Source organism: Bos taurus, chromosome 3 (genome assembly GCF_002263795.3).
Source record: "Bos taurus isolate L1 Dominette 01449 registration number 42190680 breed Hereford chromosome 3, ARS-UCD2.0, whole genome shotgun sequence".
In the NCBI taxonomy this organism is placed as follows: domain Eukaryota; kingdom Metazoa; phylum Chordata; class Mammalia; order Artiodactyla; family Bovidae; genus Bos; species Bos taurus.
In genome coordinates, this window is record NC_037330.1 from 82,788,733 (window position 1) to 82,803,860 (window position 15,128).

Consider the following 15,128-nt stretch of genomic DNA (forward strand, 5'->3'; position numbering starts at 1 on the left):
TTTCACCATCAGTTTTATTTTTATTACATTTTCCCCCATGTTCTGAAACCCTTCTGTTTACCAAACTATCTTCCATTTAACAACATTAAACAATTACTACGTGCCAGTTATAAACAACATAACTATGGAAAGGCAATAAACATTTCTGCCAAAGTCAAAACACATGGCCTGTCAGTTAGGTGGTGCACCTTTGCTGTGATCAATGTAATATTTTCATCACACTTTTTGAAATGCTAGAAATAATTATTAGACATTGTTCTTGCTTTCACTGAAACTTGTCTTAAAACGACAAACTAAAAATCATTTTTAATCAGTGGCGTTCACTTGATGAAAATTTTGTGCTACTTCATTTGGAATAAAATCAGACTAATAAAAACAATCTAATCCAAGGAAAAGAATAATTATTTTTGTATTTAAAGTCAGTTTACTAATCATAAATATCAATGATACCTCAATAAATCATTTAGTAAGTTCCCTAAGCAGCTGCTTAAGGTGGGTCAAACAATTCTTTTTTAAAATTAATTAATTCATTTATTATTTTGGCTGTGTGGAGTCTCACTTGCAGCGCAGGGGACCTTTTGTTGCATCCCACCAGCTCAATCGTGCTGTGTGGGCTTAGTTGCCCCAAGGCATGTAGGATCTTAGTTCCCCTGTTGTTTAGTCACTAAGTCATGTGGGACTCTTTGCAACCCAATGGACTGCAGCCCACCAGGCTCCTCTGTCCATGATATCTCCCAGGCAAGAATCCTGGAGTGAGTTGCCTTCTCCAGGGGATCTTCCCAACCCAGGGATCAAACCCCATCTCCTGCATTGCAGGAGGATTCTTTACTGCTGAGCCACCAGGGAAGCCGAAGCCCCCTTAGTTCCCTGATCAGGGATCAAACCTGCGTCACCTGCATTGCAAGGCAGATTCTTAACTACTGGACCAACAGAGAATAATTCTGGCCTCAATAATTCTACACTTTAAAAAAAAAATCATGTCCATGGAGTAGAGTCATTTAAAAATATGCCCAGTGGAATCAATTAATATCCATATTCTATTAATGTAGAAACTGTCAATAGCTTCTATATTAATTTTAGCATATATTATGGTAGAAAACACTAATAATGATAAAGTTTATGCTATAAACCCCCCAAAGTATTAAATAATAAACTTCCCTTCTCTTAAATGAGAGGATGTTTCAAAATCTAGAAGACACAAAAATAGACTGTGTGATCAAATGCTTTTTCCTTTTAACAAGTAAACAGAACAGTTTTGTTTAAACTTAATGATTTTCTTAAAAATAGTAATGTGGTTTACTGAAAAACACACAAAGAAAATATATCAAAAAGCAAAAATTTCTCAAAACACCAACACTCAGATTTCATCATTAACCACACTTAGGGGAATACCGTCTTGACATGTCTATATTACATATATTCACATATAGATTTATAAATACAATTATATAAACATGGCATTATATAACAAATGCCACTGTAACATTTGTCATTCATGATCTCTTAAACATTTTCCTATCAATAACTATAGATCTATATTACAAGGTTTAATGGCTGCAAACTGTGTATACTTTGTGAAAATATCATAGAGGTGTTTTTTGTGGGGTAAGGAGAACTGCAACTGAAAAAATTAAACAGAAAAATCAATTGGGGCTTCCCAGGTGGCTCAGTGGTAAGCAATCTGCCTGCCAATGCAGGAGACGTAGGTTCAATCCTTGGGTCCAGAAGATCCCCTGGAGAAGGAAATGACAACCCACTCCAGTATTCTTGCCTGGAAAATCCCAAAGACAGAGGAATCTGGTGGGCTACAGTCCATGGGGTCACAAAAGAGATGGACCGGACACAATTGAGTGACTAAATAACAACAACAAAAATTAATTAAGATGCAATTATACCAAAAATCTTGATAATAATAGTTATTATTATTCTGTTATTATCATTCTATTTACAGTACTATTATTCTACTGTGTTCCCCCAAAATAAAGATCTTTAACACAATTAGAGAGTGCCTTCAACCTGAGGCAATCTGATCAGCTGAAATACAATGTTTCTGATACAGAGACCCAGGAGAAAGTAAAAGTTCTAAGTCCCTCAAAATCGAGAGAAAAAAGAAAAAAACGCATAGCAGGAATCATCACAGACTATCAGAAAAAAGAGTGATTTTGGGTAATGGAAGAAAGACTTTGGTTCTTGACATCTATATTTCCTTTTCAACAAAATAGAGCAGATTTAGCAATAAACACTTAGAAGCAGATTAGGAGCTAAAATGTCATTACACATAAGAAGCTGTATCTGGAAACTTGAAACACTTTTCAGTTCCTAAAAAAGCTTTTTCACAGTTATCTAGTGGTGAGCATTGATTGAGCTGTATCCATGAAGCAATAAATAAGACTGAAGTAATCAGTCAAAGAAGGAAAGTCCTAATTTGTCTTGCTGAAGAAAGAGAACATATTGGATTTTCCTCATTCCAGGTCCTTTTAAAAATAAATAAATAAGTAAACTTCTTGTGGTAGGGACTGATAAAGCACCACACCAAATTTTTCTCCTCACAGAATGTAGCAGGCAATGGTACCATCTCCGAAACACCATGGAATTACCTTGGTTAATAAATTTAGATAATAGAATTGAATGGTGAATTTTAGAGAGTATAATGTACAGTAGTTTGGCAGGAAAAAATACAACGCTGACAAAGGATGAGGAAGAAGCACAGAGAGAGGAGAAGAGGGAGAGGGAGTGCGTGGGGAGGTGGGGGTAGAAGTGGAGGAGGAGGAAACAGAAGAAAAGTGAGCAGAAACCAAAGAGGAAGAAAAGGACGATTACCTTTCTTTTAGGTCTATTAGACACACTATTTTTTTCACTCCTAAATGAATAGCTCTCTACATGATCTCATTATGGCTTTTGACCCAGCCATCCTGTGACCAAGCACCACACCTAACATAACACCTACTTCACTCAGCCATTTTAGACATTTTTACCTGATAATCAAAAATCTTAAACATATTAATAGTTATTAATACTATTCTAAAAGTGGACTGTAGCATAAATTAAATTAGTAGGAGCTCAAAGAAATGTTACATTTTAGGAAGTCCAGATTCTACGGGAACATATGAAAAAAGGTCAGGTCTCTGTCAATAGTTTTATTATCTGAAGTTGAACATATCACTTAACTTTTGTCACTTCTGTTTTTTTTTAATAAAGGCAGTTGAGTTCCCAGCTAGTGTGAGGGCAAAATGAGATAAATCTGTATTACAAGTGTTATACAAATACCTGTCGAGCAACTCCTATATGCTAGGTACTAAGGATCACTTTAACAGCTAACCGTGGTTTATTTCACTACAATGCAGACTCCAGTGAATCACTCAAGAGGATTACACAGCCCTGCCATCTGATAACTGTTCTCAATGCCACCAAACAGCGAAGCCCTCAGCCAGATGAAGCTATCTGCAACCCTTTTCACCAGAAATGGGGTTTTAGCAAGTTGATTCCAAAATTGCCTCAGTTTCTGATCTTCTCATGGTAGTAGAGAAGGCAGGCAATCCATTTTAGATTTGGTTACAACAGAGACATAACAGCATGCCAGAAATCTCAAAGCCCCCATGAAATGGTTTATAACTTCTCATATTGCACCCAAAATTCTACTGAAGAGTCCACATGTTAGAAATCAAAGCCCCACTTTTATCTAGTGGATTCATAAGTTATTGGTTACAGTGGCGCCAATGGTAAAGAACCCACTTGCCAATGCAGGAGACCATAAGAGATATGGGTTCCACTGCTGGGTCAGGAAGATCCCCTGGAGAAGGGCATGGCAACCCACTCCAGTATTCTTGCCTGGAGAATTCCATAGATAGAGGAGCCTGGTGCACTACAGTCCACAGGGTTGCAAAGAGTCAGACAAGACAGAAGCAACTCAGCATGCACACACTGCTATTTTTAGTAACAAGTAGCCTGCAAATTTTTATTAACTATTAGGAAAAGCCAAGATATCAGCTAGAAGACTTGCATATACCATATATTGAAATGAACTGCTCTAGATTTTTAGAATCAGTACAATCTAGAGTGAGGATACATGTTCCACCTGTATACACTGGGATCACAGTATGGGACTATTATTGTGTTTCACGTGAGGTACAAATCTAAACTTTATTTCAAGATGAGTATATGCCATGACAGTCCATTCAAAGAGGAATTCCATCTCTGGCCTTGATTTTATTAAAACTATGCAAATAATATAAATACTAACTTTCAAACAGACTATTTCAAAAGGTAAAGTTTTGTGACAAGATAACCTAATTAGGTTCTTTTGAAAAAAAAAATTATGTATCCTGAAATAGAACAGATTTGTAACTGGTTAATATAAGGAAAACAAAATTGGAACCTCCCCAACATTATCTTCATCATCTCTGTCTACATAAATAAGTATTCTTCCTACTTATGGACCTTATGATAGCACATGAAACAAAGTAGAAGATAATGCAGCAGTAATTTTTAAAATAGTTACCTAGATATAGTTTAATGTGGGTTTATGAATAAATAAAGGTACATACATTTAAAAATCACACATAAGAATAATGGGAACTATAGACTTATTTCAGATTATGATTATTGCTGCACTGTATCCCCTTGATTAGCTGCAAAGACTAAAAGGCTTTTTATTTTGTCATTGAACACCTTACTCTTCAAATCACACTGATCTTGTAATACTGAAATTTAAAATCTATAATGCCAAATTTTACAACCTACAACTATAAAATCATCAATCTACAACTATAAAATCATTCCATTTCATAGAAAAAAGACTGCAAACCTTCTGTATTTTTCATGTTAGCTAGCATTGCCTTCAAAAAATTTTTAGTTCTTATTTCATACCTTTACAAAATCTAAATAGTCGGCATTGGTTCTTTCTCCACCAAGTCTAACAGGAACTAGAATAATAACAGCTTTGTCATTTGTATTATCAGAGGCCATGGAAGTGCACTGTTTATCAATTACATCAGAACTGTAAACTGAGAAAAAATACAATTAATACATATTAAATTTTATAAAAATAATTTTCAGAAACACTTGTACCCTAATTTTTCTCCCAACAATGGCCAGTCATGCAATTTCTAACATCATTAACAAGGTCTCAATGAGTTAAAAATTACCCACATCCTTTATGCATTCAATAGGTATTTATCAAATAACTATTATGGCACTGAGTCTTCAGCAGTGAGCAAAATGGAGAAAAACCCCTGACCTCATAGAGCATATCCTCTAACACAGAGAAGTAGACAATAAATGAGTAAAATATAAGATAAGACAGATGGTGATAGCTGCTCTGAAGGAAAACAGAGGGGAAGAAAGATAGATAGGAAATGTTGAAATGGAGCACAATTTAAAATAAGCTGGTAGGGAACTCAAGACTTAAAGAAAGTAATAAACCAAGAAGTGCAGATACCTGGGGGAAGAGATTCCAGACAGAAAGATGAGCAAGTGCAAATGTCTTAGGACAGCTTGTTCCAGGACCAAGAGGCCAGTGCCTCTGGAGGGACTGTGAGTAAGGGTACAATAGTAGATAATGAGGTTAGGAGATAAGGTTACAAATTGAGAGAGAACAAAGACAGATGGTAGGAAATTTAAAAGCCATTATAAAGACTTCAGTTTTTACTTTAAGTAAGATGAGAAGCCACTGAAGAGTTTTTTAGGAAACAAATGTCCTGATCTGGATTTATATTTTATCAGTGTGGTTCCTGTGTTTATTAACACAGGACTGCTGAGGGCAAGGGCTGAAACACAAAGAAGTTAGGAAGGCACCGCAAGAATCCAGCAACAGATGATGGTGGCCTGAACAAAGGCAATAATTGTCAAGATGCAGAATGGTCACAAGATGCTCATGAGGAGGTGGTGAAAAGTGATACATTAAAAATAATATACGAGAGGAAAAAGGAGTCATAGATGCTTGGCGTGGTTTTGATATAAGCAAACAGAGTAGGCGAGCTGCCATTTACAAAGACAGAGAAGACTGTAGGAAGGGAAAATACAGGAAGGAGAAACGGGAATTCAGTTTTAGACATGCTAAACTTGAGATATCTACTAGACATGCAAGCAGGGATGATAAGTTGGCAGTTAAGGACATAAAAAGTCTCTATCTGCGGACAGGTCTGAGATGGAGCTAAAAATTTGGGAACTGACAGACAGATGGTACTGTAAAGCCACGAGACTGAGTAAATCCAAATATGTACTCAGGAACTGTGCACCTCCCATGGTCAGTCTACACCAAAGCTACAGAAATGGAAAAACAGTTCTTTCCATGTTTCAATTCATCTTACTTTTGCCAAGCTACTCAGTAAAACTTCTGGTTATAAATCTCTAAATTCTCTCACTTTTCTGAGACAGTACACACATGACCATTTCTATCTTTGACTTCTCTGAACTAATACATACTCCAATCAAATGGGTTTTTCCAAAGGACTACTTCCTTCAGAAACAAATATTGTTGCAAAAAGACAAAGTAATAATATTCCCCTGACATATACAACAATTTCTTCCTTATCAAGTGCTTCTTACTCTTCAATTTCTTCTTATTGTTCTATTTCATTCAACACACATTTATTGAGGGCCAACTATTTATTGAAGCTTTCTATGCCAGGGAAATATAAAAGCAAATAAGATCCTTAATTCACAGTGTCTGCCTCAATGTTTTGGTATTTTTCCTCCACTTTCAACACAATGGAAGGGCTATAAAACAGTCCAATTCCATAACAGAGGCTTACTACAGTAGTGATTCCCAACCAAACAGTTCTGGTACTTTCCCCCAACACTGATCTACAAGGACTTACAGATAAGCACAAGGTATTATTAAAAGTGAATTACAAATGCAATATTTAATATAAGTATTTCCACAATGTTACAGAACACAGAATAAAAAACTAGTTCTACCTGATAGGAGCTGGAAAAGGCTTCACAGCATGTTCTTAAAGAATGAGTAAAAGTTAATACAAAGCATTTTAATAATAAGGGGCATTTTAAGCAGAGGCAATAGTATCAACAAAGACATGGAAGAAAGGTAATGATAGTATATCCAAGAAATGGTGTGCAGGTTGATGGTACTTTGGTGTACTAGCATGCAAGACAGTTGACAGGCGATGCTGGAAATGTAGGTCAAAACAATTGGTAAAGGACTTCATGTGCTGTATTTTAAATGCTACAATAACTTGAGACTGGAGTTAACAGACAGTCATAGGTTTTCAAATTAAGGGACATGATCAATTTCTTTTGACAAAATGAATGAGAAATAGAAAAGAAAGATAGGGAAATCATGTTCAAGGCCTAGTTAGAGATAAGGGTCTGATCTGTATCAATGAGTGAAGAAGAGACAGATTTCAGAACCATGTTTGTTTTTAAGTATAATTTGTTAAGCTTTGGTTGACTAACTAGATATTAGCAATAAGAAAAGAGTCAAGAATAAGTAAGCATGCATGTGGACATGATACTATGAGTGAACAGAAAATAGAAAGCAAGAAAGGAGCCGTGTACAGAGAGAAATGATAGGTTTAATTTTAAATGTGCTGAATTTGAAGTGCTTGTAGAACATCTACATGGAAATAGTTAAGGATGGCAGAAAATACAAGTTACCTCATATTAACACAAGTAGCAATGGCACCCCACTGCAGTACTCTTGCCTGGAGAATCCCATGGATGGAGGAGCCTGGTAGGCTGCAGTCCATGGGGTCGCTAAGAGTCAGACACGACTGAGCGACTTCCCTTTCACTTTTCACTTTCATGCATTGGAGAAGGAAATGGCAACCTACTCCAGTGTTCTTGCCTGGAGAATCCCAGGGACGGTGGGCTGCTGTCTATGGAGTCGCACAGAGTTGGACACAATTGAAGCGACTTAGCAGCAGCAGCAGCACTAGAAGTGCAGGGTTAAAGTCCTAGTATATAGATCCTAGTCCTAACTATTTAAAGCCATGGAAAAATATGTAATTACAAAGGAAAAGAATACAGAATGAGAGGAGAGAAAATAACAGAAAGTGGATCTTCTAAAAACACCAATAAAAAAAAGCACTAACGAAGATGGCGGAAAGGCGGGGAATTAATTATTAATTGACTCTGGCTTCACCTAATTTCTAACCTCACAATCTATCAAAATGCACTACAGTAATATAAATTCTCCCTTTATAATTTTAAATATCAGTGTTCAGAATTTTAAATGTCTACTTCAAATTACACAAACCACCTAGATATTGAGTAGCTTTGTGTTCTTTAATTAACAGTATGTGACACTAAAGACCAAAGCTGATTGATATTAACCAAAATGCAAAAGGCAAATTCATAAATTATTTAATGACTAATTGTTTACGTACATCCTTTGGCTTAATTAGAACTCTTAACACAGTATATTTTATTTTGTAAGATTTCCTACCTGAAAAACAAATATAGTATCTGGAAAATTCATGCACTTGTCTGAAAACTTAAAACTTTCATGTTCATATGGTTATAATCATGGCTTATCAGTCTTTCTTAAAAATCCAATTAACCTTAACAAAAGCCCAAACAAATGCATGTGTATTTGCCAACCATTATTTCCACACTATCAGCACTAGTCAGTTACCAAGGTACTCTCAAACCTCTTATAAACACCATTATATTAAACATAATTAAAGTATAACTTAACTTTCCCCAACATTAACATACTTTGTCCTGTTGAAAGCATTTCTGTAAAAAATAAACAATATGAGGTGGCTTATTTTGAAGGCACTTTATTTTATCAGGAAATTAAGGTTCTATTTTATCCCCAACAGAGTTTCAAAATTACTATAAATACTGGTCATTAAACAGAAGACCCAAAACAAAAAACAAAGCTACATTCAGGACAATACCTGCATCATGATCAGATGATTTACTGATGGACTAGTAAGAGACAAGTCAAACTGAGAATTTTCCTCCCTTGAAACAAATTCACCAATGAGGAGGTACTTGGCAGACATGCAGACCAAGTATATACTTATGTTAAATTTTCCCACCTATCTTTTTTTAAGTAGTCATTTTAAATACTGAAATTTCCCTCAAGAATTTATTTTAATATTGCAACTTATAAGTCATAGTATATATTCAATCAAGAAATATTTAATGAGTGCCTACACAGGGTGCCATGTTGGAACAAAAATGTGAAAACATGGTCCCCACCTTCATAATCATTTACAGTATAATTGGGACAAGCTAAATACTTTTGAAAAATCTAATTATAAATGGTGTTGCGACAACTGTACAGCCACATGCAAAAGAATAAAACTGGACCACCATCTTATACCACGCACAAAAATTAAATCAAAATGGATCATCAAAGATTTGAACGTAAGACCTGAAACCATAAACTCCTAGAAGAAAACAGGCAGAAAGCTCCTTGATATTGGTTTTGGTGATAATGTTTTTAACTGGGCATCATAAGGCAACAAAAGCAAAAATAAACAATGGCAATACATCAAACTGAAAAGCTTCTGTTACAGTCAAAGAAAATGTCAACAAAATCAAAGGATAACTTACTGAATACAAGAAAATATTTGCAATCACATATATGATAAGGGGTTAATATACAAAATATACAAAAATATTTGTATATAAAATATATAAAAAGACTCATACAATTCAGCATCAAAAAAAACAAGTAATCCAATTTTAAAATGAGCAGAAGACCTGAAGAGACACTTTTCCAAAGAAGCCATATAAATGGCCAACACATACATGAAAAAGTGCTCAACTTCACTAACCATCTGAGAATGCAAATCAAACCACAATGAGATACCATCTCGCACCTGTTAGAATGGTTATTATCAAAAAAGACAAAAAACAACAAATGTTGAGGATGTGGAGCAAAAGGAACCCTTGCGCACTGCTGGTGAGAATGTAAATTAACATGGCCACTATGGAAAACACTATAGTGGTTCTTAAAAAAAATAAAAATAGAACTACAATATGATCTAACAATTCTACTTCTAGGTATTTATCTGAAGAAAACAAAACCACTATGTCAAAAAGATAAATGCATCCCCTTGTTTTCTGTAGCATTATTTACAATAGCCAAGATATGGAAACCACCTAAGTGTCCATCAATAATGAATAAAGAAAATGTGGTGTATGTATATGTGTTTATAAATATATAAGAATATTATTTAGCCATAAAAAAGAATGAAATCTTGCCATTTGTGACAACATGGATAGATTCTGAGAGCATTATACTAAGTATAATAAGTCAGACTGAGAAACACAAATACTGTATCATCTCACTTATATGAAGACTCTTAAAAAGCAAAACAAAATGAATAAAACACCAAGCTCGTAGATACAGAGAACAGACTGATGGTTGGCAGAGGTAGAGTTGGGGGACAAAAAGAGTGAAGGGGGTTAAAAGGTACAACTCCTAGCTATAAGATAAATTACAAGGATGTAATGTACAGGAAGGGGACTATAGTTAATAATATTATAATGTATATTTAAAAGTTTTCATCACACACAAAAAAATTTTTAACTATGAATGGTGCATCAGAGAATGAGATGACTGGACGGCATCACCGATGCAATGAACATGAACTTGGGCAAACTCCAGGAGATGGTAAGGGACAGATAGGCCTGGCAAGCTGCAGTCCCTGGGATCACAAAGAGTCAGACACAACTGGACAATGAGAACGGAATGGACAGAATGGATGGTGATGGATGCTAACTAGACTTATTGTGATCATTTCACAATATATACAAATACTGTTGTACATCTGAAACCAATGCAACATACAAATTTGTATATATAAATACAAATTATGCTGTACATCTGAAACTAATGTAATGCTATATATTATACCTAAATTTTTAAAAAGGTCTAACCAAATAAGTGGATGAAAAGTAAAATCATATAATAGATTCCTCACCTGTACAATCTTGTGCAACATAAATAGTGATTCCTTTTAAGTCTGGGTGTCTTGCTTCTTCAACTGCTTTTCTAAGAAAATAATAAGGATTATCCTTTAAAATCCTAACATTTCCAGTTAATAACTAAAGATTTCATTTAAAGAAAAAGAAAGCCAACATTTTCTAGACTTTCCTATTTAACCTTTAGTGCCTGCTTTCAAAACTATTACCTGAATGGTATTTTTAAAAAATCACGTCAATTTTTTCAAAGTAGAATATTACTCTAAATTACTCAAAGAACATAAAAACATAAGTTTAAAATTTTAAATTCTTGGGTATAAAGGCATGAACCCTACCCAGTCCTCCCAAAAGAATTTCTCTCAAACTCCCCTGGCTATATTAAATGCTTTCTAAAAAGTGCTATTACAATACGCTTCAAGGTTTGCTTCATATTAACTTACATTAAATGAAAGTGAAAGTCGCTCAGTCGTGTCCGACTTTTGCGACCCCCTGGACTGTATAGTCCAAGGAATTCTCCAGGTCAGAATACTGGAGTGGGTAGCCTTTCCCTTCTCCAGGGGATCTTTCCAATCCAGGGAGAATACTGGAGTGGGCAGCCTTTCCCTTCTCCAGGGGATCTTTCCAATCCAGGGATCAAACCCAGGTCTCTTGCATTGTAGGTGGATTCTTTACCAACTGAGCTATGAGGGAAGCCCATCATTACATTACTGATTAGCAAAATATGATTGTTCTCTAGTACATTTAAGGAAGTTTTTTATCTTTTCTTTAAACAATAGCATGACTTTTTTCCTTCATTCAAAAACCTATAGGACCTGAACAGATGAATTTCCTACTTTCAAGTCTTAGAATTCTGTAAGTAAAACTGCAAATTGAAAATTTTTTCCAAGTGAATATAATGCTCTCAATGGTTCACAAGATATGAAAAAAAAAAATCATAATATCTGTAAAAGTAAATTACACAAATTGTAGAAAAATAGATACTTTTATTTAACTGTATCTTTTTTGTTTTTACTTTAATATGCCTTATTTTGCATGTTTTTATGTGCTAGTATAAAAGAGGGATGGAAAATTATGGCCCACAGTTCAAACATGAGCTGAGGCCTGTTTCTGTACAACCTGAGGCTAAAAAATGGTTTTTAGTTTTCAAAAACTGTAAAACAAAAAAAATTTTTTTAAATGAGAAAAATGAGCAATAGAGACCTTATAGAGCCTGAAAAGCCTCAACTATTTACTATCAAGTCTTTTACAGAAAAAGTGCCCTGATCCCCGGGGATATAGAATGTAACATCTTAAAGAGCAGAAACTATGCTTTTATGATTATGTTTTTATAAATGTCATACTAAACTGGACTTGATATTATTCTTACTAATCCATTTAATAACATTAGGCAAATATTTTTTCAACTGCAAGCATTTGGCCTATAAAATATAAATCTTTTAATATGCAAAAAAACACTGTAATAATTTGGATTTTGTATATTATTCTAAATGGACTAAATTTACTATAACATGCTGTAATTTGATGATATTATTAATGGTTCAGTTAATAATAATGGGAAATATAACAAATAAGATAATTTTTTTAAAACTTCAGTAGTAAATGGCACTATAAACCTGAGGTATAGTGAAATTTGACTTTCAACTTTTTTCTAAGTACTCTGAATATCACATACCCTTTACTTTTACTATGATATAATTATATTAATAATCCCATACATTTACAATTCACAAGAATTTGATGTGTGCAAAGAAATGCTGGAAACATCAATTTTAGCTCTTGACATTTCATTACACTATCAGTACATTATAGCCCCCAGGTTACACTGTTTAAAAAAAAAAACTATAATGTCATGCATGTTCCAAGGTTGAAAGAGTTGTTAGTTTTAAGAACATTTCAATAAGGTAGTCTAGTGAAAACCTGGTTAGAAAGAGACCTTGGATATCCATACCTATGAGCAAAAGAAGAAAACTTTGTCAGTAGATAAATTAAATGTGACTAGAGTCACAATATGTCTTATCTTTTCCCTAATAGCAAATGGAAGTTCCTTTATAAATATTCTCATACAGTTAGATTTTAAAAGTTCTAATAAGATATATGCACTGCAAAAATCAGTATCTCTGAGCCTGAGGACCTCTGTCATGAGATGGAAGACTTTAAAACAGTTTTACCTTAAAATGTGAGCAACAACAGCCGGTCCATACCAATCTCCAGCTTTTTTCCCAGACTTCTTTCCATATGCTATTAGCTGATGTAAACCAAAGAGAGCCAAGGGGGAATCACCAAACCAAGAGATGATTTTCCGGTGATAAATTTCATTTTGCATCTCACGATCATCAGAATATCTCTCCATTTTTTCCTTCAGAGAAATTGTTGGGGTTTTGAGTTCTCTTTCCCCTGAAAGCGATGCTTCAAATGATGCAGTAAATTTTTTTACAGTGTTGGAAGTCCATGATTCAGAGTCTGAATTTTCAATGTTCAAAGCATCTGGCCAGGTCCAAGCTATAGTAGTTACAAAGCAAATTATTCAGATCTTTTAAATAGTTAGACTTTAACAATTCTACTCAAATAAGTATGCAGCATTTAAAGATACATGAGTTACTAAACTAAAATAATAAAGTCAGAAAGTAGATTAATGGTTGTATATGGGGAAGGAGGAATACTGGGAATGACCACTATTAGTATGGGCTTCCCTTACTTAGCATAGCATAGCATATAGCTCAGCTGGTAAAGAATCTGCCTACAATGCAGGAGACCCCAGTTCAATACCTGGGTCAGGAAGATCCCCTGGAGAAGGGAATGGCTACCCACTCCAGTATCCTTGCCTGGAAAAATCCAGAGGAACCTGGCAGGCTATAGTCTATGGGGTTGCAAAGAGTTGGACACAATTAAGCGACTAAGCACAGCACAGCACTATCAGCATGCGGTTTCTTTGGGGGAAGATGAAAATGTCCTAAAATTAGATTATGGGGATAATTGTAAAATTTTGTAAATATACTAAAAACCACTGAAATATTGTTCACTTTAAATAAGTGTATTTATAGTATGTAGATTAATAAAGGTGCTTAAAAAAATAAAGGTACTTAATAAAGGTACAAGCAGAAAAAACATGCTAATTTATCAATGATGCTTTCTTTAGAGTTGAAATAATATTCTCCACACTTTTCTGTAGTTTCTAAAAATTTTTAAATGGGAATATATTACATATAATCAGGAAAAAATTACCAAAATGAAAGAGAAAAAAATAGTAAACTTAGGTACAAATGGACATTTCAATATGTTTCCCTTTCTTTTCTTCTTTTTTATAGTACTAAGATGGGATAAAGACTTTTTACATTCCATTACCAATACTGCTCACCAGATCTTGACTACCCAAAGGCACAATAAATATATTGAATATCATTCACAGTATTCATGAGAGATTCATTTCAGAAAATGTGTTTTGTTTTGGTTATACCTTAAAATAAAAGTTTGACCGTGGAAGTTTAATATTTCTTTTCAAGGTTTTTTTTTTTCCTCATATACTCCTTTCAAAATAATTTAATTATTCTTTGGGGAATAATATCAATTCTCTAGTAAGTGAAGTTAATAAAGTCATTAGAGATCAAAGGTCCCCCCACACAAAATCAACTATATCACTACCTCATTCTTTTTAATAATAAGACAGTCCCCAAACATTCATGCAATTTTAAGTTAGCCAAATGAGTCACAGGTTCAGAGGCCAAGTCAGGACTGTGAAAAGTGTTCCAATTTGTGTCCATGTTTGCAGGAGACTACAAATGAATCATCCCAGGAAAAGCTGAAAAGTTCCTTTCCTTGCAATATCTACACCATTCTGGAATAAATATTCTCTCTAAATGATCTCATCAATAATACCTACAGAAAGGTTATTAAATATTTGCTGGGCATTGTAAAAAATTATCTAACACCTAAAAAAATATAATGATACTTAGTATCAACCGGATATGATAGCCTAAAACGGTAAACTAAAATCTTCCTACAAATGTACATATTACGTAAAAATAAACTAGTGGAAATGTTAAGAAAGGTGGCACATCAGAAAAAATAGATATATGTAAGTTAGGTATCAATGACATTTTTTAGAGTCTAAAAGTATGATGACTTTATTTATTAATAGAAAATAACAATCAATTTAACTGATTATAGCCACACGACTGAGCGACTTCACTTTCACTTTTCACTTTCATGCATTGGAGAAGGAAATGGCA

At 34.3% G+C, this 15,128-nt stretch overlaps 1 protein-coding gene across 4 annotated transcripts in view; it reads right to left on the bottom strand.

Annotated features, from left to right (window-relative positions):
- Positions 1 to 15,128, bottom strand: part of ATG4C (autophagy related 4C cysteine peptidase) — a 96,173-nt gene that overhangs the window by 32,596 nt on the left and 48,449 nt on the right. For all 4 annotated transcript variants that reach the window (XM_005204512.5, XM_005204513.5, NM_001082442.1 and 1 more), the window contains 3 exon segments: positions 13,071 to 13,401; positions 10,902 to 10,972; positions 4,867 to 5,003 (listed from right to left, as the gene is read on the bottom strand). In XM_005204512.5, the coding sequence (XP_005204569.2) occupies positions 4,867 to 5,003; positions 10,902 to 10,972; positions 13,071 to 13,401 (539 nt within the window).